The sequence below is a fragment of the Centroberyx affinis genome, unplaced genomic scaffold, assembly GCF_046629955.1.
Source record: "Centroberyx affinis isolate AG114_WGS23_722 - 3 ecotype Tasmania unplaced genomic scaffold, CSIRO-AGI_Caff_v1 ptg002953l_1, whole genome shotgun sequence".
Lineage (NCBI taxonomy): Eukaryota > Metazoa > Chordata > Actinopteri > Beryciformes > Berycidae > Centroberyx > Centroberyx affinis.
Genome location: NW_027281068.1, coordinates 28,839 through 52,905, shown reverse-complemented (window position 1 = coordinate 52,905; position 24,067 = coordinate 28,839). Strand labels below are relative to the sequence as shown.

At 42.3% G+C, this 24,067-nt stretch overlaps 2 protein-coding genes across 3 annotated transcripts; both read right to left on the bottom strand.

The window, feature by feature from the left end:
• Nucleotides 1-7,349: 7,349 nt before the first annotated feature.
• Nucleotides 7,350-10,000, bottom strand: LOC139658726 (uncharacterized). 2 transcript variants are annotated; one of them, XM_071536878.1, is made up of 2 exons: nt 9,948-10,000; nt 7,350-8,903 (listed from the first exon to the last, which is right to left on the bottom strand). In XM_071536878.1, the coding sequence occupies exon 2, from the start codon at nt 8,894-8,896 to the stop codon at nt 7,448-7,450; it is 1,449 nt and encodes a 482-aa protein (XP_071392979.1). In that variant the 5' UTR covers nt 8,897-8,903; nt 9,948-10,000; the 3' UTR covers nt 7,350-7,447. The 2 variants fall into 2 exon arrangements, with proteins under 2 accessions (XP_071392979.1, XP_071392980.1); XM_071536879.1 differs by having other exon boundaries at nt 7,350-8,898; nt 9,948-9,993.
• A 1,451-nt stretch (nt 10,001-11,451) lies between these two features.
• letm2 (leucine zipper-EF-hand containing transmembrane protein 2) lies at nt 11,452-23,695 on the bottom strand. The gene is made up of 11 exons (XM_071536877.1): nt 23,482-23,695; nt 22,777-22,845; nt 20,827-21,364; nt 18,901-19,044; nt 17,914-18,057; nt 17,360-17,563; nt 16,962-17,081; nt 16,327-16,446; nt 15,832-15,930; nt 15,436-15,504; nt 11,452-14,690 (listed from the first exon to the last, which is right to left on the bottom strand). The coding sequence occupies exons 2-11, from the start codon at nt 22,821-22,823 to the stop codon at nt 14,634-14,636; spliced, it is 1,542 nt and encodes a 513-aa protein (XP_071392978.1). The 5' UTR covers nt 22,824-22,845; nt 23,482-23,695; the 3' UTR covers nt 11,452-14,633.
• Between the last annotated feature and the right edge of the window lie 372 nt (nt 23,696-24,067).

Genomic DNA, 24,067 nt, shown 5'->3' with positions numbered 1-24,067 from the left:
CATAGCTGTAATCTCTTTCCCGCTCATGTAGGTCATTGGGTAAAGAGCCTGAAATGTTGTATAATAACGCTTAAATCTTCTTGTGTAATTTGAAATGATATAATACCACAACTTGCTTCAACAGATGGATATTGCACTTTGCCATAAGTCAAAGTCACTGAAAACTTTGGGGTAACTTTTAAGTATTCCGATTTTTCGGTGGTTCAGCGGTTTAATAGTTTAGACAAACACACACACACACACACACACAGGTATTTGCATCTCATGTTGGTGGTAGGGGCTTAAAGATGACCATCACTGCTGACATGGCTCAGCCAATGACAAGGTGTGAGACAGAGTGATCCACTCTACCTGAAGGAGATTGTCTGGAGGACAAGAGACTGACCTGAAACATACTTTCTCAGACAGTCAGAGGACTCAGCGCCGCTCACACACTCTCCGTTTGAGACTGAAGCCCAGTGGAGTAAATAACATCATCTGAATCACTCTACTATTTCACTTGTTTTTTCCTCAACCAGCCAGTCAACAGGTGAGCTGATTTACTCTAAGAGGAGTAAGAACATTGTTTTACAATTAAGATGAGGTTTTATCAGTGTGTTACTTCTCAATGTTATAGATATAGTATTCTCAAAAAGATTTATTATTGTTGTTTCTGTGATGTTTGAAATGTAGAAAAGTTATTTCTTTTTTGCCTCAGTTTTGTAACTGTAAGCATATCTCTCTTGCTTTGATTAAATGTCATTTTATACATCTACTGCAGAGCAAATTGGAGGCTATTCATAGAAAATATGAGAATGCAGATAAATAACAATGCTGTGCTGGTAGGCAGGCCTTTCACAATGTTTCAAATTACATTGATTTGATGATGGAATTCCTCTTGTTTTTTTCTGAATGGGTCTTAACTCCTGTAGCTGTAATCCAAGAGAAGTGTCATGGGATTATTCTCTACATGACCCAGTGTAATTATAGCTCAAGAGGACACAGATTACAGTTTGTTGACGGTGGTACAAATGATGTCATGCTGCTCACTGGTGGTGCAGTTCATAAGTCCTCACATTTTGTAATTGTCTATTAGAACAAAGAGTGATTAATTGTCAGCCATCTAAAGAAAAGGCAGAGTATTGTTTAAAAAAAAAATGCATCACAACAAACTTTTTGATAGTTTCCCCCTTCAAAGGCAGATACATTTTTTGTTGTTTGTTGTTTTTGCCCAAGTCCCTCTTTATTAAGCAGCTTGCCTATAACAATGACTCATTAGACACTTTATTATTTATTCTCCCTTGCAGATAGATTGTTTTAGAGAAAACAGTTTCTCTATGCACATCAAGGGCTGGATATTCAATGGCACTGTGATAATTCATGCAGAATGTCGCGTTCACAGATCCAGAACCAGAATAAACCTACAAAATCCTCATTACGGGCATTAGAGATTATGAAAGCTATCTGATCCCGTGTCGGCTGCAGGGTCAATTTGTATTGTAGCAGTGATGGTTCTTGTGTAAGAAGCGTCTCTCAAAGATGGATTAGGAGCCATGTTCTGCTCTTAACGTAACGGCAAAGTAAAAATACCACATAATCAGCCACACAGGACTAAAGCCACAATGAGAACATCCCTCCCTCTGTGTGTGTGTGTGTGTGTGTGTGTGTGTGTGTGTGTGTGTGTGAGAGCATGTGCCTCCAAGACTTGAACAGAGCAGACACGAATCAACTGATAAATTGAGTGAATGAATTAATATGACTCAGATGATCTATTAGTTCGAGGCTGGAAGCTATCACAGGCTTTAAACATGAACTCAGCATGTAAGCAGTCTGCAATAAATCACTTGTGTCTCTTCTGTTTCTGGTAGTCAGACAGACAGCAGATACGTCTCCAATTACACAGTCAATCATGGAGCAGTTCCTCATGATTGTCTTTATCTTATCGTTGCAGTGAAGCATGATGCCAGTCCAGCAGAGGCTCCTCCTCCCGGCGGCCCTGTGCCTGCTGCTCCTCGCCGCCCTGCTGCCCGGCTCTGACGCCCGGCGTGGCGGAGGCTTCGGCCGCGGTGGGTTCGGTCGCGGTGGGGGAGGAGGCTACAGCCGGGGCTGGGGCGGCGGCGGGGGGGCCTATAGACCCGCACCGGTCCAGACCGGCGGCGCCAGCGCAGGGAAAGTAGCTGGGGCAGCTGCAGCGGGCGCCATAGGAGGGGCCATGGTGGGGTCTGCACTGAGCCGCCCCGGGTACGGGCATGGGTTCGGAGGCGGGTATGGAGGATACGGAGGCGGCTTTGGAGGATATGGAGGATATGGGGGGTATGGAGGTGGGTATGGCTACCCGCGGTACGGTGGCGGCTACGGATCCAGGCCTGCCTATGAGTCCGAGGGGTCTGGAGATATGGAGTACTACACCGCAGCATCCAGCGGGCCCATCTACAACAGCATCATAGTCATCATCGGCTCCCTGATGTCTCTCCTGATGGGCCACTGGGTGGCAGTCATGTAGAGCTGCAGGGAGATGGCATCCCGAACAGAACCTAACCCACCCCGGCTAATAATAACCCGTGACTGAGAATAACTATTTTGATATAAAATTATTATATGTGACCAAACAATGTGACCCTCGGATGATGAGATGCCATGACCAAATTGCTTCCTCAACACCACAAGATTGACAGGATGAGATCCGCGAGAGAAGGGAGAGGAATTTGACCCGTCTCACCTGTACAGTGTGTCGGCGTGACGTCATCATCCAGTCCTCAGGTGTACAGATGTAGCAGAGTAAAGACACTTCCTGTTCTGAGCTACAATGAGTTGACTTGAGGAATACCTATATCCCCAATTCCCATTTCACTTTCCTTTTGACATTCTCGTGTATTTGTAGTCGTGGTTAAATATATATATATATATATATATATATATATATATATATACACATATATATTTTCGCGCTTGTTTTGATGATGATGATAATGATGAAGGTGATAATAATGATGTTGCTATAGTGATGGTGATGAATCTGATGATATGAGAAGCTTTCTGGCACACACACACACATCCTCAACAAGATAAGGACTGAATGTGGTGTGTTATCAAGTTAAGTCTATGTCAAAAAAGTAGCCTATGTCAGGACTACAGTTTAAGAGCAGCTATACATTTTATATGATAATGCCATTCTGTCTGTATATTTCAACCACTTTCCTCTCTACCATTTTCCATTACACATTCTGTCTCTACTGTATATTAGGAATAGGACATTATGCTCAATATGATGCTTATAACCAAATACAGTGTTTGTTTGGAGACTTTTTAAGTTGGACTCTTGTTTCATGAATAAATAAATGTGCTTCCTTGTACAATGTTGTTATATAAATATAAAAAACAATTAGAAGAAAAATTGCTGTCTTGAATTTTATTCTCTGAATTGAGGTGACCATTCAGATTTTACCTGCTAAAAACAATAATGCATGACTCCAGATTTTAAGTAAACACAGGCAGATTTTAGATTGTTAAGACATCTGTGACACTACAGGTTGTCAGTCAGAATTATACCTTTCAGTACAGCTCGACATATGACTGTTGATTAAGACACATGGCATTTATCTAACTGGGGGAATATAGCTGTGTGGGCGGCCTGCTCCACCAGAAATGTAAAAGACCTAAAGGCCACAAGCTGAAGCATTATGAAACCCTCTCAGAACAGGCAAGAAGGTGAGGGAAAAGAAGGTGCAGTTATTTCATTCCCATCAACACATTTTGTGTGTATAATTAAATCGTTGTATCTCATAGGCAGGGTGCGCCTTGTGATTTTGGTTCGGTCTGGCTGCTGCACAAGGCTTTAATGAGCAGATGGAGACCTGAGGGGATGAGGAGGGAGGCTGCATGACTCAGCCTGTCAGGTGATCTGTAATAGCTTGTGTTCTTGTCTGCTGCTAGAACAGGTGTGAGGTTCACCAACGGTCTCAAAGGCCAAGAGCCGATTAAAGACGATGTTTTGTTTGCAGGTGACAATAATGAGATAGCCAATCACATCAGCATTCATATTTGTTAAGAGAGCAAAGGCTATGATGATCAGGTCATTGATTAGATATAGTATTAGTTATCTTGAAATCTGAGCTTCAGGCTGTATGTTAACGATGCTCTCGGCCTCTCACCGCTTTTCTACCTTTCACATCCAGCAGGTCAACCTTGAAACACCGAGCAGAGCTGCCGTACAGCAGCAGCCCTGAGGTGTCACATGTAGTCCTTCATAAATAAGACATGTTGCCACCACAGACTGGCCTTTTCAAAGGGGAAACAAAGGGTGGAGCAATATAACCTTCAGCAGCTAGTCACCGCAATATTGAGGGAAAAGAAAGCTAGGCATTTTAACAAGCAGGATGCTGACTATTAGGAGGGACTTGAGAGATATGGTCCAAAGTATACTGGAGCACACGGATTAAAGGCAACAGACTTTATTGCAAGACTAACGTTTCGAGTCCTGACTATTCTGAGATGCTGACTGCTGCCTCTAAGTTCTAAGTTCGATCCCAAGAGCAATATATGATGTATAAAAGCATCCTCTGAAGACCCAGCTCAACCCAAAAACAAACTATTTTGCGGCAATATTAATTTCCAATGAACCCAGAGCTGTAGTTCTTCATCTGTGTAAATAAAATCACTAATGATCATGGTTTATTCTGAAATTGCAATATAACACCATTTTAGCAATGGTGTTATATTAGACAGCTAGTAGAAGTAGGCATATATAGAAGGTTCAGAACAAAAGGACATAATTGACTTTTTCCTCATTTTATAGCAGGACATAAACAAAACTTAACATGATTGTATTATTTCCATTCAAAACACAACCTGGGGACCATTCATGCTTTTCCAAAGATTAAGATTCATAAAATGTATATTTTATTAAAAAAAACAAAAAAAACAACAACTTTTAAGTGCAGTTTTAAGTGCTATCTATATAAATTCATTGTAAGATTTTCACTTGAGTCTTTTGCATTTTCCCCTTTATTTTAACTTTGTTTATGGTACAAATGTGTTCTTTTGACCATTAGATTGAGCTCAATGAGAGCTTCCCAACAAAATATAATACTAATTTCCATCCAAAATGACACTTATGCCCCTTTTGCACCAAACCCCTGATATAACAATAAAATCCAGAAAAGCACATTAGTATGGTTGAGAAGTTTATTAGACAAGACAAGCGTAGGTAAGGGAAAAGTGCAAGTCAACAACCAGTATTCAGTAGAGCCTCCAGCAACACTGTAAATGTGATCAGAGTAGCCGACACATCCATCAGTCAGAAAATTCACCCTGAATAATCAATGATGATTGTGTGGGGAGAAAAGAGGATTGGAAGTTAGAGGACTGATTTTGTAAATCTCCAGCATGAGCAAACAAAAAGGGAAATGGATAGACGAAATGTTGCTGAATGTACCATGGTAAAAAAAAAAAAAAGGCATTCAGGTCTTTACAAGGGATATACTGTATATGCATTCTGACATACAATCAAAGCGAGAGACAATGTAGAAACACACAACATCACATTAAGTTGGTTTATATAAAGAGGACTATTTCCACGATTAGAAAAGTCTTTGAAAAGTGTTCAAATCTTGACATCCAACCCCACCAACCGTAAACTCAGCTAATGATTCGAGATAACATTCAATAGCTTTGGAGATGGTCGATATGCATCCAGGTCGGTTCAACATTGGTACATCAGGAGCCTTACATAAGAGCACTTACAGGCTACAATCACTGCCCCAGAGAGGGGAGAGAGAGGCAAAACACTCAACAGGGCAAGGAGGGAGGGGAACACATACAAAACTCACAAGATATACAACATACTGTGCAACGCAAGGAGAGGATACATAGAATAGTTTTAGAAATATCATCCAACACACATAAAACTGCAGCATGAATATTAATATTCATAAATAATATATCCATTGGAGATTGAGAACTACACAAGTAAAAGTGCATTTTGCTTGCAGTGATTCCAAAATTAATAGTTTAAGGAGTGTTAGGACAATGATGTGCATACTTTTGGCGTTTCCTTTCTTGTGCACTTCTTGTGTTCTTGTGTGCGTGTTTTTTTTCCCCCCAATACCACTAAATCTCATCAGATTATCCCAATAAAAAACAGATTAATCAACCTCAAACAGTGTTTTTTCTTTGGACCATACACTGATTAAATAACAGTCCAGTTATCCACTTGAAGCTATGGTAAAAAGGTGTAGATATGTTGCATTATAAATAGACAATTATGCTCAGCGTGTATAGCCTTTCAGTCTGAAAGCGGTAATGTTAGTAATATTAGAATACTAGCAGACTACAAGTTCAAGCCAGAGTACGAGTTTGTTTAAGAAATTAATTAGATCCACTGTTAATTGATAATATTGGATCATTATTCACTGTTCTTCCACTTCTTGACTGTCCTTGAGTCATACGGTCCTCCAACACCAACGCCCCTCCTATACCCTACTGTACGCCACACTTCTATTTCATCTCCATTATAATAGAGCAGTTTATTTACACAGATCATCACCATGGCTGAGAATCTCAGCCCCACAGGTGCAAGCTAATCCTCTCAGTTGCTTTCTCCTCTGGGACAGAAAGCCCGTTCACACAAACTGAATCCGCGAAATAAAAAAATAAATTCTGAAGATTTTTTTTGAAACACACAAGACACTCAAAATAAACAAACAAAAAAACAAACACTTAACTATCCTATCATGAATAACTCATAATGGAAAAAGGCTTCCATCATAATCATCACAACCATTGAGGTATTATTCAGTGACAGACAGTGCTACTAAATTTCTATGGCTGCAGAGATAGTCAGTGTTTCCATAACATCCATCACTGTTTAGATCGAGACAGAGTCAGACAATTATACCAGACCCGGGAGGATCATGTTGCCTCCTTTGAGCAGACAGCCAGTTTAATGGACTTTAATGGTTCAATTTCCTCACACCCGTCAAAAATCTTGCACCATTACAGTGCAGTTAATGGACCCTTTCTCTTCCAGAAGAGGAAATGGGCAGTGCAATTGTTGTAACAGGGTGTCTCTATAATCTAACCTTTCCCTTTCTTACTTTGAACATACAGTTCAGCGATGCAGTATGTATGCCAGCTAGGTGGTGCCAGTCATGCACATGCATAAGGATGCAATGTCTACATATAGAGAAAACATTGAAAAAAACAAAAAAACAAAAATACACACACGATAGGGAGAGTCCTGAAGCTTCAGAGGGCAAACACACACCATCTGTTCCTCTCTCCGTCTTTACCGTACACACTGAATAATCACTGCCCCCCCCCCACCCCCCACTCCCCTCACACACACACACACACACACACCCCAACCCTGCTTAATCATCACTCTCCATCTGTTTATGACTTGCTTTCACACATTCTCCGTCTTCCAATTCGATCTCTATCTATTCCTTCAACACTTCTAGCGAACGCCTCAGTGCAGCATTAGTATGTTGCTGTTCAGTAGCATCAGTACGGTCCCAGTGACCACGGTCAGGAGCTCCCAGAAGCCCATCCCCAGTCCCTGCACTCCTCCGCTGGGTCCCGCAGACCTCTTATCCTGCATCTGTTTTTCAGAGTACACCATGTACAGCTCCACACACCGCCTGGCCTTCATCTGCTTGATCAGCGCCGGGTAGCCGATCTCCACAATGCTGACTGTTTCATCATCATCATCGCTGCCACCGTCCTGTGAAGCTGGGGGCTGCGGGTTGGCTTCAGGCTGCTTTGGAGGGCTGGGAGTTGCAGTTGCAGGGGTCAAGGACATCTCGGTTGCGGTGCTGTTACTCTCTGTTTTGTTGTTGCCGGTGCTGTTGTCTGGGGCTGAGGTGACAACAGTAGTCGTGGTTGTGGTAGTAGTAGTGGTGGTGGTGACAGGTTCATTCTTCCCCCGTCGATTCTCAACAGGCAGCAGGTCTGTTCTCTTCATGCAACTTTCCATGTGCTTATCGAAAGTTATCGGGGGCGGGTTGAAGGTGTAGTCTCTGCTGTAGTCGTTCTGATCAGTGGACTTGGTGCCGTATCTCTTGTACATGTAGTGGTTGTAGTAGTACTCCTCCTGCGGGTTGTGGAAGGGGAAGTGGGGGCGAGGGAACCTCCCCAGCCCGTAGCCCAGTGCCATGCCTGCCACCGCCCCAGCTCCTGCTGCCATTACCGCACTGCGCCCAAACCCTTTGGACTTAACAGAGGGTCCCATGCCCATTCCGTGAACAGAGTGGGCAAACGGAGAGCCACCTGCAGCCCCATAGCCCCCGTATCCATAGCTGCCCCCATAGTGAGGGCTCAGGATTCGGTTGTTGGGGTTTTGGTTCATGTATCCACCTCCGTAACCACCATAACCATAGCCTCCAGGGTATCCTGCAGCTCCACCACCTCCATATGGGTAGCCCCGTGCTGGGTAACCTCCGGCTGGATACCCTCCAGCAGGGTAGCCACCAGCTGGGTACTGGTTGGGGTAGCCTCCTCGTCCTGGCTGCTGGGGGTAGTAGCCACCCTGCGGGTAACCCCCTTGGTTAGGATAACCCCCTTGATTGGGATAACCCCCTTGATTAGGATAACCCCCTTGGTTAGGATAACCCCCTTGATTGGGATAACCCCCTTGGTTAGGATAACCCCCTTGGTTGGGTTGCCCTGCTCTGCCTGGCTGCTGGGGGTAGCCTGCCTGGTTGGGGTATCCACCCTGAGGGCTGGAGCCCTGATTGGTTTTGCGGCCTGTGTTTGTGCTGGTGCTGCCCCGGTTGGACGTGGAGCTGCCACCACGACTGGAGGTTTTCCCAAAGCCAAAGCTAGATTTCCCAAAGCTGCCTCCTCGCTTGGCCAGGGAGAAATGGGTGTGAACCAAGAGGAGGGACAGACACAGCAAGGCTAATGAAGTCAGCTTCATATCTGCACTGCAGAGAGGAAACAAGGAAATAAAAGATGGGGGAAAAGATGAGATAATAATAGTTACTTCATATTATTTTCCCCTCAAAAGAGTATTTTTTCATAAAAGAAAAACATCACTCAAAACCATGAATTGATGTTTTTTGTTTTTTGTTTTTTTTGTTTGTTTTTTGAAGGGGGGTAAATAGTTTCCATTCAGGAACTGAAACTGTTTTTATTCTGTTTTACTGTTAATTCCTACTTAACTAATTAGGCTACACCACAACTGTGGCTTTCAATGATTTCAACAGTGGTCAAAGTGGAAAATTCCAAGGATCATGTCAGAATATATATTCACACAGTTCATTACAGCTTTAAAGGACTAAACAAACGCAGCCACCACCTGTTTTCAAGAGTAGGACAGCTGGGCCTGTTTAAGCAAACTAGCTGTTATTGCTATTGTATTACATGTTTTATGTCTTGTGTGTGGAATAAGCCATACCGTTCAATCGTGTTCACCAAATTAACATGACAGCCTATAACTGTTTTTGCACCACACAGCCTTGCCCACTTTGTTCACCACACAGCAGTAGGTCGAAAGCAGGACCTTAGTTTCAAAATGGCGCTATTCACTACAGGCGCACACTATATGGCTGACTGCAGCTGACCAAACGTAAAGTATTTTCTTTCTCGTTTATGATTAACGTTACTTCTAAACCACGGTCAATCCGTGTCTTGCTCTCTTTCTTTCAGCGTCCATGACCATCTAAAGGGAAATAACACACGGTCCTTAAATGTCATGTTTAGTCTGTATTCACATCATCGCCTAATTTCACAAGCAAAGGTAGCATGTTGGCCTATTTATGCACTGGAGGCAGAGCAGTCAATAGACCGCAGCGCCGGTAGTGAGACACATTCATACATTCAAACAGGATTTTATTATAGGGTTGGTGACGCAATTTCGCATTTGGCCCGTACAATGCACTCATCTCAGTCTATTTTAGAAAACACCTGCTCCACAAAACGTCACGAGACGGATCCAAAGTCATTTCCAAAAATTTAAATCTCCTTACCTTAAATATTGTCAGTTCACCACCGCCCTGTCTTCAGATCAGTCCGTTACACTGTGGCACGGGGGGGAATTTAAAGGTCTAAAATGAAACAGATGTGGGCGGAGTTTCCATGACACTATTCCCAGATAATGACCCACCTTCTGATGACGTCATCTTTCCATGTGAAACACGGGAAATGTGGTGGTCTATAAACTGGACCGATTTAAAGGGGCCATATTATAGGGATCCAAATGTTCCTCTATTTCCAGCAGTTTATTGGGATTCCCATTAGTCGATACTGCAGTAGCAACTTCGTGGGGTCCACACAAAACACATAAACAAACAATTATCCGAAAACATATATCACATAAGGATTGTGACCTCCTTAGACCAGCATTTAGTCATCACTAATCCCCTACAATTAAACAGAATAGGTAAATGGGCAGACTAGGCTACACACATATGAGAAATGCTATTCCCCCCCCCCCCCCCCCCTTTGCTTAGGGCAATGTCACAGATGTTTAATGAAGAAGATACACGATCAAAGAAGACATAGTTAAAATTTGATTGTTTGATATTGGTTAAATGTTAAGTTATTGCATTTTCAAAAATCGACCATATATTAGGCCTACAGCAGTTTTGTACTTGTGCTGTTTCATTTTTAATAAAAGCAGATTGTAGAATGATATCTAATGATAATGATGTGTTTCAGAACAAAGCATGTGACCAAGTTTAATTTTAAACTACTTCCTAGAAAACAAACTCAACAGCTGTAGGTCGTTCACAAGCTGCTTCATAGTTGTGTGGAAATTGTAGAAAACCAGAGAGCTTTGATGGACAAACCCCTGGGCTGTGACAGAGCTCACTGCACTAATACACTCTTGAACACAGATGTCGCCATCTGCTGGCCATGAAAAGCCTGATAACATCATCATAACAAAAAACGTGATGTGTGATGAGTCATACAGTGAAATCGATATGAAAACACCCTGCCCTTCTATATGGAGGAACATAAGTAAATGCGTCCTGACTGTTCACATAAAACAAAATCGATGACAGACTAGCCATATCACAAACCACCCAAGAAGATTGTTTTGACCCGCAACCACTAAAGAATAAATTCAACTCTGTTAATGGTCATGGTGTTTTCCTTAAAGTAATAATCTGACATTCCCATATAAACACAGATGTTATACTACTCACTATGACCAATTGATATAACACAATAGTAATTCAACCTATATTCAGTTCATTATGTTACATTTGCTGTTTAAAACAAGTGTCAGGTAGGTCTTTCCCAGGAAAAATCACTACAGCAATGGCCACTTATCACCAAAGATGTAGCCAAAATAAAAAGAATTGCACAGATTCCCACTTTAACCATCATAATAGTTACTGTTCTCATTCACTATAATCTCACTCACTGATAACTTTTTACGTTACTGCTTGTTCATTGGAAACGAATAAACTGGTTTTCACTACTATTGCTTACGTATTGTTGACAGAGAGAGACAGGACACAAGTGTAAAGGGTTTCATGAATTTAATCATGTGAACTCTGGTCTTTCATCACCCAAACACTCATTTGACATGGTAAATGATGCACAATTGTAATGCAGGGAAATGAGTAACAGGACAGTAAACGCTGTTTTGGACTGAAAGACAGGACAGGCCTACAGATGAAGCACTCACTTGACCTCCAGTGTGAGTGGAGTCACAGATCACAGTGGCGTTTAAACACCAGAGTGTCTGTAATAGAAGTATGACCAGTTTGCAGTTAGCAGGCACAGTGATCAATACAACAGTATGGAACTGTTAGTGCACACTTGGGTGCAATGATGCTGAATGAATGAATGAATTAAAGGAAACAAATGCTCTTCTTTGCTGAGAGATGAAATGAGGGATATTTAGGAGAAGATGGAATATCTGTTGATGAATGAACTATGGCGTATTTTGGTATCTTGAATCACAGCGATGGGCAAGGACAGGTAATTCAGAAATGTCAACCACTACTAGTCTTATCCAGTAGTTGTGAGGACAATTTACAAACATCTTTCAGTCTGGCACACGCTTAAGTCCAAGTGTAATGGCAGAAATAGGAGCCCAGTCCAATCATTCCCATTGCTTCATTACTGTACTATCATTTAATCATGCAATACACAGTACCAGTGATGAAATGTATGGGGATGAAAACACCGTCGACCAATATCAACTCAACGTCTGGAGAGCAGCACACACACACTACTGATGCCTTTCTCAACAACTGAGTGACAAGGGCTGTTGTGAATTAAGCGCTGAGCTCTTGCTCAAAACACCAACTTTCTGATTCTTTCCAAAGAAAACTGTCATATATGTTGCTTAGATCAAATCACATCTACACAGAGCTTCAAGTGAAATCTGGGGATAAGGTTAAATATGGCAGCAGAACATAAGTCAGGCTTCATAAATGCAACTACTCCCGATTCTCACATCTTTTCCTTTCTTGAGCTCCTTCCCATCATGAACACAGACCTTTTCCCCAGTATCAGTGATGATGAGACGAGAAAGGATTCTTGACTTTGGGATCGAGTGGGGAGGAGAAAAGGAGACATTCCACAAAGGAGAAAAGGTAACTAGGTGCGACTGGGCGTCTTGGACACACACTCTGAAGTGAACTATCAAACCAAGTACAAAATGACACGGTAGGACAGCAAATCAATATAATCTGATGAAAAATGCAAACCTCAAGCCCAACGCCTTTTAACCATAGGAACATATGCAAAACCAAGAACAATAAATCTCATTAGTTATCATTTTGTTTAAAAAAATACCCATTCATTTATGGCATCTATTTCCAGCAAGTGCCTATGGGTAATGAGCTATGAGGAAGAATGGTGAGAGGAGACGACATCTTCCATTTCATCCAGAGGGTGAGAGATGAGTTGCCAAGTGAGATCAGTTACACCAACAATCTCAGCTGTATGTAGGGGGTTTATAAACTCTCCAGACTTAATGCTAAACATTTCTCCCAGAGGCTAAGGCATTGTCTTACACACACACACAACCATATGCATACAGATGTGTATACAGTACACTTTTACGTGGTAAACCTTCAAATAGCGACCATCGAGGTCATAATAATTATGAAAGCTTGATGAAGTAGGATAGCTGGGCATATCACAGTCATAACACCATATATTTTACCTCTTTTAGAACCACATTACAAAAAATAAAATGTTAAACTTTCCTGTGTAATTATCTCATTTGTGGTTTCAACATTTCAATGCTACTCCAATATTAATGTATTTGATGCTTCTAACAACATATTCACAAATAGTTTTAACAATTTGCATGGATAATATCCAATAGCAGCCAATGCTGTCAAGTATCTTTTCATTCAAATATGAATTAAGAAGTAAGTAGCCACATAGCCTTAAAACACAATACGTACACTGTATATTCCAGTAGAATAAGATAGGCTAATTTTACAGATCGTCCATTCAGTTGTTTATCAGTGGAGGCAGACTGTGCACATCGCTACAGTCTCTCCTGGAGTTAAGGAGTGAGCTCTCTCTTACAACCAGAATAATAATATACCAGTCTTCATTTGCTATTTACAGCCGCAAGCACCCACACAATGCCACCTCATTCAGTCTCGGCGCGTCCAAATCAGCTAGTCATCAGCTGACAAGATGAGAGTCTGGGATTTTCCCTGAACCTGTGGTTGATGTGAAATGCCAAAGGTTCAGAATATGCCATCTGTTGATGTTGGCATCTCTCTCCGGGGTTCAGAATGGTAAAATTGCCGAGAGAGAACCAAAAGTTGAGACAGCTGCTGAACCAAAAAGTTCAACAAAGTTGAAAAAAGACATCTTCATCTCATCAGATGACTTCTGCTACACTCTGAACTGGAGTTAAATGTTACACAAACAAAACCAAATAAAATTGCTAAGAGGGAAAAGTTCAAACTTTTTGTTTAAGAGAAATTAGGCAGTTGCATAGCAAACTGTACAAAGCTGCTGCTGCAGTGATGTCAGACAATGAGAAAAATATACAGGATATTTACAAATATACAAGAGGAGGAGGAGGAGGAGGAGGAGGAGGAGGAGGTCTAGACCATAGGGAGACACCATCCAGCAGACAATTAAGCAGGTTGTGTAATGGCAGGCTGGGCCGTCTCTTCCAGGATATAAAATTAATTGATCACACCATCAGTGGTCTGCCAGTCCAGTGAAAGTTCAGGTTGATACTTTGTCCCGTTGAACTGGAGAGTTATAGTGAACGGAGTGAACGGAACACAAATTTGAAAGCAGAGGGAAGAGTAAAGAGAGGCTGCTGAGATGAAGCAGAGGTGTGTTCCTTTACTCAAACTAGCAGCATACCTTCGCCGGGTGTTAACAGAGAGAGGGGCAGGAGGGGAACAGGATCTGGATCAGTAGAGAGCAATGTACCTGCTCTCATCCACATGCCAGCGGTGCTGCCAGGGAACAATGTTGAATGGGGCCAATGACTTCCCATCCCTCTGGTCAGAAGAAGGGACAAGGGATTTTAAGGTGGTGGGGAGGAGGGATAGATTCCAAATGGTTGATGGCTACTGCAATGTAGATCACTAACGGCCTGACATCTGACCACTACTCCCCTGCCTTCCCTACTTCCTCTGTGGACACGGCGTTGTGCCATGGCTAAGCCCGTCTCCCCTTCAGTCCAGCCAGGAGCCTCCCACACCTCTTTACACACCGTTGGCACTCATCTTGCTCTTTTGGGACACATCTGTCGCTGCCTTAGCCTGGGGAAGAGGTCACAGAGCAAAGTTTAGCTAGAGTATCCACATCTATCAGACGAGGACAGAATGTGTCTGTTATGTGTTTTGGGAGAAAGTGAAAATGAAATTCACTTCATGTTTCATTGTTCTTCATAAAATTTCATTTATTTGATTTGATTAATTTATAAGACTTGACATGCTTCAGAAAAGGTGGGTTCTATGTGGTGTGTTTTATCTGTAAAGTCTGGGAAAAAGAGCAATATCCATTGTTTGATACCCGAGTTTGTTTAGAAATATTTTTATGGACATATTGCAGCAAACATGGATGTGTATTGTAAGCCCATGTGGGCTGGCTGCCTAGAGTGCATGACACTGGAAAAAAAGCTATAAAATATCAATAGCTATTGGCTATTTTTACACCTCACATACATTAAATTGATGATCGATCTTTAACTGTCTTATTTTGCCAGTAGCTACCTGCATCTGTGTGGGCTACTCTGATCTTCTAACCGGCCTTCATTTATAGCTTCACCAACTCAATCTCCCTAACTTCTTTCTCTTAAACCATCGTTTGAACACTGTATCCTGTCTGACACCTAATCGGCTGGTTTCCAGGATAGTAGCTGTGTCCTGGTGTGAGAGATGAGCATGTCATGCCAGAAAGATCAAAGCCAAGAGGAACTAACTGGATTATGAAGCCCTGCCTAGCATCAAATCTCATACTGGTTTGTGTGGATGCACACAGGCCCAGGGAACTATGGGTGCTCACCTGAAGGACTTCAGCAGGAGACAGAGGTTTGTCTGACATCACAGGAGCCTTGTCTCGTATCTCCTCCACCTTGGACAGACAGATGGATAGAAAGACAGATATAAGAATGCTGCGAATGAATGAATGCATACATCAAAATCGCCCATATATGTGATGATGATTGGTTGACATTCGGATGCACACTATTGTCCAACCTTACTGTCAACATACCAAAAATTCTTCCAAGCATAGAAACTTTGTTTTAGCATGATAAGGTAGTTGTATCTTTATTCTTCAATATCGTGTATCTATTGTATTGCTATCTACAAACTATGCTTAGCTTCTGCAATGACCAAATTTCCGCTTCAGCATCGATACAGTTCATCTGGTCTTGCTGTGTGTTAGGAGTGTACTGACCGGTCTGTCTTTGATGACCAGGGCAGGGTCTGCCAGCATGTCAGTAGAGACTGTGGCTGTGGTTGCTTCTGCATTCTCCACTGGAGGAGGAGTGGCTTTCTGCAAAAACGACAACAAACATCTGAAAAGGAGAACTCACCCCACAAAAGAGAGTCTATACAGTATGGTTGGCTATCTGAGATTACCTGTTTAATATTTCTATAGGTGTCTATACAAGTCTTTATTATTGGTGTCACATTGTTCCAAGGCATAAAAAAATCCTTTGGCAGAGCCAAGAATAATAAAACTAGTTATGAAACATCTTGTGCATTCCACAGAGAGCTCAGAGACCAAGCTGGGCAGAACATATTGTACATCAGTGACCTGCATACCAACTGAACTTAAAACTGGACTTTCATGCACTGCGCTCCGATTCTCTAAATGGCACATTTACGCTTGTAAGGTTTAACTAGCCTGTACAGGCTGACTGTGGTTGTATGTTGAATGTGGACTAACCTCTAGTTTGGGTACCGGTGGGATGACAGGGGGTTTGGGTTTGAGGTCAGTCAGGTACATGGCCCTGGAGAGCAGCAGCAGGGATGGAGGAACATTCTCCTTTAGGTGCAGGTCCAGCCACTAGATGGGGGAGAAGGACATTGATTAGTGGGTGTCATTGATAAGAGATCAGATGTTTCCTATTTTTTCTAAACACATTTTTCACCAAGGCCACTCCAAATTGAATTTGAATTCAGTCTATTCCAAACTGGTACAGATGCCCATGAACAGTCAAACCTAAAAAATGCATACCTACACACATTTTGTATTGGTTCACAGAACAAACTTATAGAATTACCAGAACACTTTTAAAATAAAAGGTTTATCTTTTCTTTCACGCAGATACTGCCATGTTTGATAATATAAAACTGATGATGAGACTCTGCATGTATCACTTTATCACAATCTCTGTGGTTTACACTAAATTAACAATATAATAATAACTGTTGCCCTACAGCTGACAAGACAATCTTTCAGGCAATACACGTTAAACTACAAATTAATTTGGCCTAGCCTAATGGTTCACCCAATTAATCATGCATTATAGAAATCAGGAGTTAGTTTCTGTCACCCAATCAAAGCTTGAAATGTCTCACCTGCTGCATCTGCTGGCGTAGCTGGTCGGTGGTGAGACCCAGAGATCTCATCCCTCGACTACGACAAGCTGCCTGCAGCTCAGACACACTCATAGCCGCCACACCCTCGGTTGCTATCATCTGTATAGAAATAGAGAGGAAAGAGTCAGAAACTGTCGCACAAACACATGATGAGAGATACACATGAAGAGAGATTGGCTCCAAACTTTATTCTAACATAAAAATGTGTCAATGGATAGGGTAATTTTTAGTGCAGCATAAGCTAAAATGTCTTAACAGCAGGTCTCCACCCTTTGAACTTCCTCATTTCATCATCATCTTCCTCTTGTTCTACCCCTCCTTTCTCTCTGCCCTTCCCATAATGACTGCAAATTACCCCCCCCCCCCCCCCCCCTCACCTCGTCGTCTGCCTTGATGGTCCTGAGCTGCATCATCAGCTGAAAACGCAGCAAGTTGTTGGTGCCAATGGGCTGCAGCTCCAGTAGCTTACACAGAGCCACCAGCTGGGGGCGCTCCAGGTGCTCCAGTGTCAGCTCATCCTCAAACAGCTTAGCGAACCTAACAATGTCCTTTGTGGTGGGCTGCTCTCCTGTGTGCCGCACCTAAAAAACAAGCGGAAGAGAAAGTTTGATCTAGTTTAGCAAAACAAAATACCATTACACAGTCTAAATTTGAGAATACTTTATTTAGGTTTCAACTTCAGTTGTGCTAACTTGCTTAGTGTTGTGTCTCTGCAGTATCTGGGACATGTGACCTTTGACTTGTAATACCAGACTGAATGAGCTCAACAGCTGATCAGTGAAAGCAATTCATTTTCCTCAGAGAACAACGATGCGAGGTGGTAACCAGTGCCAAGATAGAATCAAGAAACACTGGTGATCGACTGATCAATCCTGAACACACTGTAGCAATACAACGCAACATCTAGAGTGCTGCCTTTGCTATGGGTTACCTTCTGAACATATGTGGAGAAGCGCTGTGTCTCATCCTCTGTCTGAACCTTAGCCTTATTCCTGCGGGCCATCTCAGCAATAGTCTCCTGGAGAAACTTGGCCAGTTCCAGCTTCGCAGCCAGACCCTTCTTTTGCTTCTCCTCCTGCAGGGACAGAGGCTGGTTAGTTTCAAAAGTACTTGAAAACAGCTTCAGTTAGATGTGATTAGTGAGAAGTATGGTCTAATTACTGCCTGGTCTCTCAGTTTTGGCATGATTAGGGATACCATGTAATTATTTTACTGTAAAGTAAAATCATGTTATACTGAATCACAATACTTTGGGTATTACAAAAGCAAAATCATTTATCATCAATATTATTGTACTGAAGGCAACATAATTGGATGATATAGTCTTTTGAGATCTCTGGCAACTACAACCCAATTATGATATTGTAGAGCTGTTCTGGTCTACCAACAAAACACTAGTTCCTTTTTCTTCTTGTGTTATGCCAGGCTCTGAGAGGCCAGACGCCTGTCCGTTGTCCAGGAGCACAAGGGCATATCTGTGAATCACTCAACCATGCTCCAGAGCAACCAGGGAACATTGGAGTTGACAGGGCTACTGGGCCCAATACAGAAACCTGCTGCTTCTCCTCTACAGGAGGTTTGAAAAGCCACACAATGGAATGTCATATCATGGTGTATTATGATAACAGCAACAATAGACGAATTAGATCAATATGGGGACATTTACAAGTCAGGGTCCTGCTCTCGTGAATGTGGGTTACGGATTTTGAAACCGTGTGTACATTTTGATAAAGCTGTCACTGTAAATTGCCTATATCAGTTTAAGTCAGCTGCTTACATCAGCCATGGTCTGAACTGCTTAGTGCAGCTGCCACAGCCATATCTGACAAGTTACATAAGCGAGAGGATAAACCCAGTCATGAGGTCGTTCAAGTTTCTGGCGGCAGTGTGTGTGTATGTACTGTATATATACACATGCCTTTTTGGACTCTGTCTCGAAGGTGGAGGGCAACATCTCTGGGAAGAGCTTGAGGAAGACTGGAAGAAGGAACTCCATGAAAGGAACGATGATGAACACCATGAAGGGCACTAGACGGAACAAGTCAGCACAGGTCCTCATCAGCTGAAATGAGAAAGACGGAAATTTTAAAAAATAGTAAAAACATGTCCAACATGTCACATAATGTTGTTGGCATCATGGGTTGGTAAAGTCAGTAAAGTTACAGTATCTGCCAACTTTTGGGAAATCCCATCACCCTTGTGAGTGCCCAAGTCTTTGGAAGTGTGTTTGCATATTAGAGCCACTACACGTGCGCTGCAGCTGTGCCAGTTCCCTTCTAAAATAGCCCACATATAGTTCTACCATGGCATGCACACAGCTTGGGTCACGGTGCGTGCATGTCTTGCTCGCTCAATGCGTGCACCAGTCAGTCAGCAAGACATGTATCCTTTCATTAGTGAATGGAGCTTACTTCATGCCATGACCTATAGGTGTCTAGTCTCCATAAATGGACAGAAAGCCTAGCTGATTTGCCTAGTTCTCTCCAGGTAGAGCTCATAATATAAGGAACGGCTTCTAGATTGGCACTGAGTTTTTCGTCCCTACATAAAAAGCCTTAAGATATCTCAGCAGGGCAAATTCAAGTGGGCATTTACGTTTTGTTTTTTGCACATTTTTCCGCGTATTTCATGCTTTCTGAACACAACCAAGACCAGCTCAGATGATCACGGCGATCAGATGATCGCCGTGATCACTGCACCGTCGTTTCATAACTGGCTCCTGGTACTCCTGGTGCCAACTATTGATCCAATAAAATTATGGGCAGAATGTGCTACTTAGTACAATTGTTTGTAACTATACTGCAGTAAAAAATATTATTTTGATGATCATTGAAGATGTTTAAGTGCCACACAGAACCACACCACATATGCTATATATTAAAGTATAATAATCTTACCACAATCCTCAACAACATGGAGCAAATTGTCCTGACCAACTTCAGAACTGAATGTGCTTCACAACTAATTTTAGCATTGACCAGCTCTACATTAGCATCATAACTAAATCATGAACTATTCAAGGATTGTTTATATTTGCTTAATTTAATTGTGAATGGTTGAGAGACAAGGCATATTTCCTGTCAAGGGCAATAACAACCTACACAGATAAGCGAACAAGGGTACAAGTACATGGTATAGCCTAGGCCTTAACCCACTGACTTACTGAGACATCTCAAGTATTGTGCTAAACCAGGAGACCTATAGGCCAGTAAACAACAACACAGCGTAGGCTCACATCTCTAGAATCTTACTCAGAGTCTACATTCATTTTCCACTCATATTTACAGCTCATTTTGACTGGACACATGGCTGACGACACATCACAAGTTGCATGGATCAAACTTGTGACCTACACATTACAGCTTAACCTCTCTAACCACTAGCCCTTCTCTATATACTATCTATCTCTGAAACACAACACCCCTGGTGTACATTCCCCATTGACATGGTAGATGTGTAAAAATGTTCCAAAACATGCCTTCAGGCATAAAATGTGTCAGTGATTTACTGATAACAACCTCAGAGCAGAGCAACCAGCGTGACAACTTCTTAAGTCTTTTGCAATGACAATGAGAAGAGACCAGACGACTGTTAAAAAACCAGACTGACACCTTCTGTGACCAGAGGGCAATAAATGACAAGAGAGAAGGCAGAGGCAAAAAAAGAACAAAGAAGGCAAATACAGCTCAGTGTTTTTTACACTCCATGAATTTGTAACTGTAGCATAACTTATAAAGATGCTTGTGCCTGGGGCTGCATTCTCACAGATGAGAATTAATCAAATTAGCCTGAATGTAAATAAAACTCATCCTATACCGTAACCTACACGCTCCAGTCTTCTTACCCTTCTCCTCTCCCTGCGTGTGAGCACTTGTCCATGTAGCAGCCTCCACACCATCCTTCCTGCAATCGTGGTGTCGATGCCTAGCAGCCGGAAGCCATTGTAGTAGTGCTTCAACTCGTCCACAATCCTCTGATACAGAGACTTTCTCACGACTGCCCTCTCCAGGGCCGGAGGGACAGCTGCTGCTGTGGCAGCGGCGGACGCTGGAGTGGGAGTTGATGGGGGTTGGGGTGGGGGCGGAGGGGCAGCAGGGTCTTTCTTTGCCCCAGGAGGGCCATCCTGGGCAGGGACGGGCACAGCCTTGGTGTTCTCCTGCTTTGTGTCCTGGAGCCAAACACTTGAGCTGTGTAGTGACCTGGCTAGTAAGGTAGAGCTGTGAGCGCGGCAGGAGGCATGGCCCCGGTAACAGTGGGTATAGGTAGAGCGGGAGTGCCTGAGTGGGTACAATGAAGATAAGACACGGGGCGGGTCTATGTGGAGATAGGCTTTGGATGACAGAGAGGAGCAGCTGTGCCTCTTGGACAACAAATATGATCCCCTGTTGACAGCAAAAAGAAAAATGTATTAGTTATGTCATAATATGGTGCAAGTCAAAGTTGTTACAAAGAACTACTGCCCAGGGTTTACATTTAAATGAATCTAAATTAACACAGAAATCAATGTTTAAAAAGCAAATAAGGAAACACTTAGGAATATAATATTTGTAGGATACTATGCATATGCGGATTTGTAGTTTTTTCCTGGTAACTTTGAGAGAGTCATCAGTGTAAGTTTTATTTATACATATTAATGTTTTGTTTTTGTTTTTTTATATAAGTGTTATGTTGATGTTTGGTGTTTGCTATTTGTGTTAATTGTAATGTTTAATGTATGTTTTTAAATGTGGACCCCAGGAAGACTAGCTGCGCTTTAGGGCAAAACTAATGGGGATCCTAACAAATAAAATAAATAAATATAGCAGGCTGCTAAAATGAAAAAATGAAGACCAAGATAGAAAACTTGTATTGTATGAGCAAGTGAAACAAGTTTTACATTAAAACTTTAAATCTACTCAGAGTACCTGATTCTGTACATAAAATGGCACTGAAAATGGATAAGATGACATCTCTGTAAAAAAATGTATATTGATTAATTTGGCCAGTAAAGTTATTATTGGCAGGACCATTTTTTAGGTTTACCAATACCTGTTCACAAACTATTACCCATGAAATTCAATATCAGATATATTAATGCTAATTATGTAATATTTCTGAGAATTACCATGTCTGAAACCTGGCACCACCCGGTCGCAGCCCTGAGGTATTGTTTTTGACCTTTCAGTGCTGTGATTCTGAGAGCCCCCCATGGGGTGAATCTGTTGTCTTCTTTTTAGGGGTTTGATATGTCATGCTCAAGGTGTGCTGTGCATAAACTCTTTTTTTGTAATTTGTTCACCTGCATCCTGGCTAACACAGTAACCACTGTTTTGGTAACTGGCCACTTCACACCACCTATTCACATATTGTACATGCAAGCTTCTCCACTCAGCAGCTTGGAAGGGTTAATATGTTCTTCAACTACATGTATGTCCCAGTTCCCATACACCCACTTTAGAGTGCTCATCCAGTGTCAGTTATGTAATAGTCTACTCCTTACCAATCGCTGTCTTTAGTCAAATATCAGATCTTACGTCACTAGGTGGGAGTATGTGTATGTAACTGGAGTCATGCAGCTATATAGGCTTCACTGAAGTCGCTATGTTAACAGAGACAGCTTGTGCTTTTGGCCCTCCTTCAATACATCAGATACCTCACTGTAACAACATGTAGCCTTACTATTATCAGTGGACTTTGTGAGGAGTTTTAGTAATCAATTCATTATTTTGTTAACCCTATGGGATGCAACCCTCTGTGTACTGACAAGGGGTCTTGTTTAACTTCCTAAATTCCGGGCAAGCGCAGCTAGACTTACCTTGATCTTGTGACTGCAAGGAGCACCTGGGGACTAAACACTGCCATTGCAGGGACAGATTAAGGTATCCTGTTAATAAACACAAACACAGAATACATTTCAGCCGTTTGGTCCAGGCAGTCTGGAAAAACAGATCCAAAAAGCAGCACAAAGACAAATTGCTCTGTCATCAACACCATATCACAAGTCTGCCTTGTTTCCATTCCCACCTGTCTCCAGCCAAATCACATGTTCATAAGGGTTACTTAACTTAACAGACAAACGTCAGTCGGCGATAAACGTCATCACGTTTAGCTTTGTGGCTAGCTTTGAATGACAAAATTAAGATAGCACTGTAGACTCATACTCCTTCAACAGAAGCAGGCTATGAGATATTGTTAATTAAACATACACTCGTGGAAGAAATCCGCAGAATGTTGACTATTTTCTACTACAACATACACGCTACACTCAAACATCTTCGAACAAACCGTCGAAAATGTCGTCGGAAATATCTATCTTAAAACGAACCGTTGAAATACTTCCTCGGGTAACGTTGGTAACTAGTCGACGGAGACAGATTGCATGTGCTGTCGATTTAAAGTTAACTTTAGCATGCTAACAAGTGAGCTGGCAACCTCCGCTAGCTTAGCCTAGCCGGTGAGTTAGCTTGCTGTTGCTGCTGGCTAGCAGCTGAAAATGGCAGTCTGTTGATGACGAGCTTACCTCCAGCGTCAATGACCAAGCTATGGCTGCTGACAGGGCGTTGTAAGGCTTCTCGGTGAGACAAGAACAATATAATCCATTCACAACAACCGGTCGACTTTGAGGGGCGCGACGAAAATAACGACTGACGTGATAATAAACCCATTTACGATGGGTTTATAATGTTAAATCGCTTCGAGAAACGTCGTGTTCCTCTTTCTGTCCGTCCACTCGGTGCAGCTATCGCAGCTGCAAAGGTCGCAGTGTACATGCGTGAATGTTGTGTGCGTACAGACAAAGATCGCCTGTGTTTAAAAAGATGAATCACTCAGTAGTCAAAAACTGGCTCACCTTCCGCTCTGCATAGGTGGGCGTTAACCCTGACGCATGCGCTCTCCTGCTGTACTCGCTCAGAGGTGGTATGTTGTACTGTGGTTATGTAACCTGGTTGAAATCATCTTAAATCTTTTTAGTGGAAGACATCTGCAACAATAGGCCAGGTTCTGCACTTTCCCATTAACACCAGCTGAGGCACTGCGTTTTGTGCCAGAAATCTCCTAGCAACCATGGCTGGAGCTATCTGACAACTGAAAAAAATAAAAGTCTT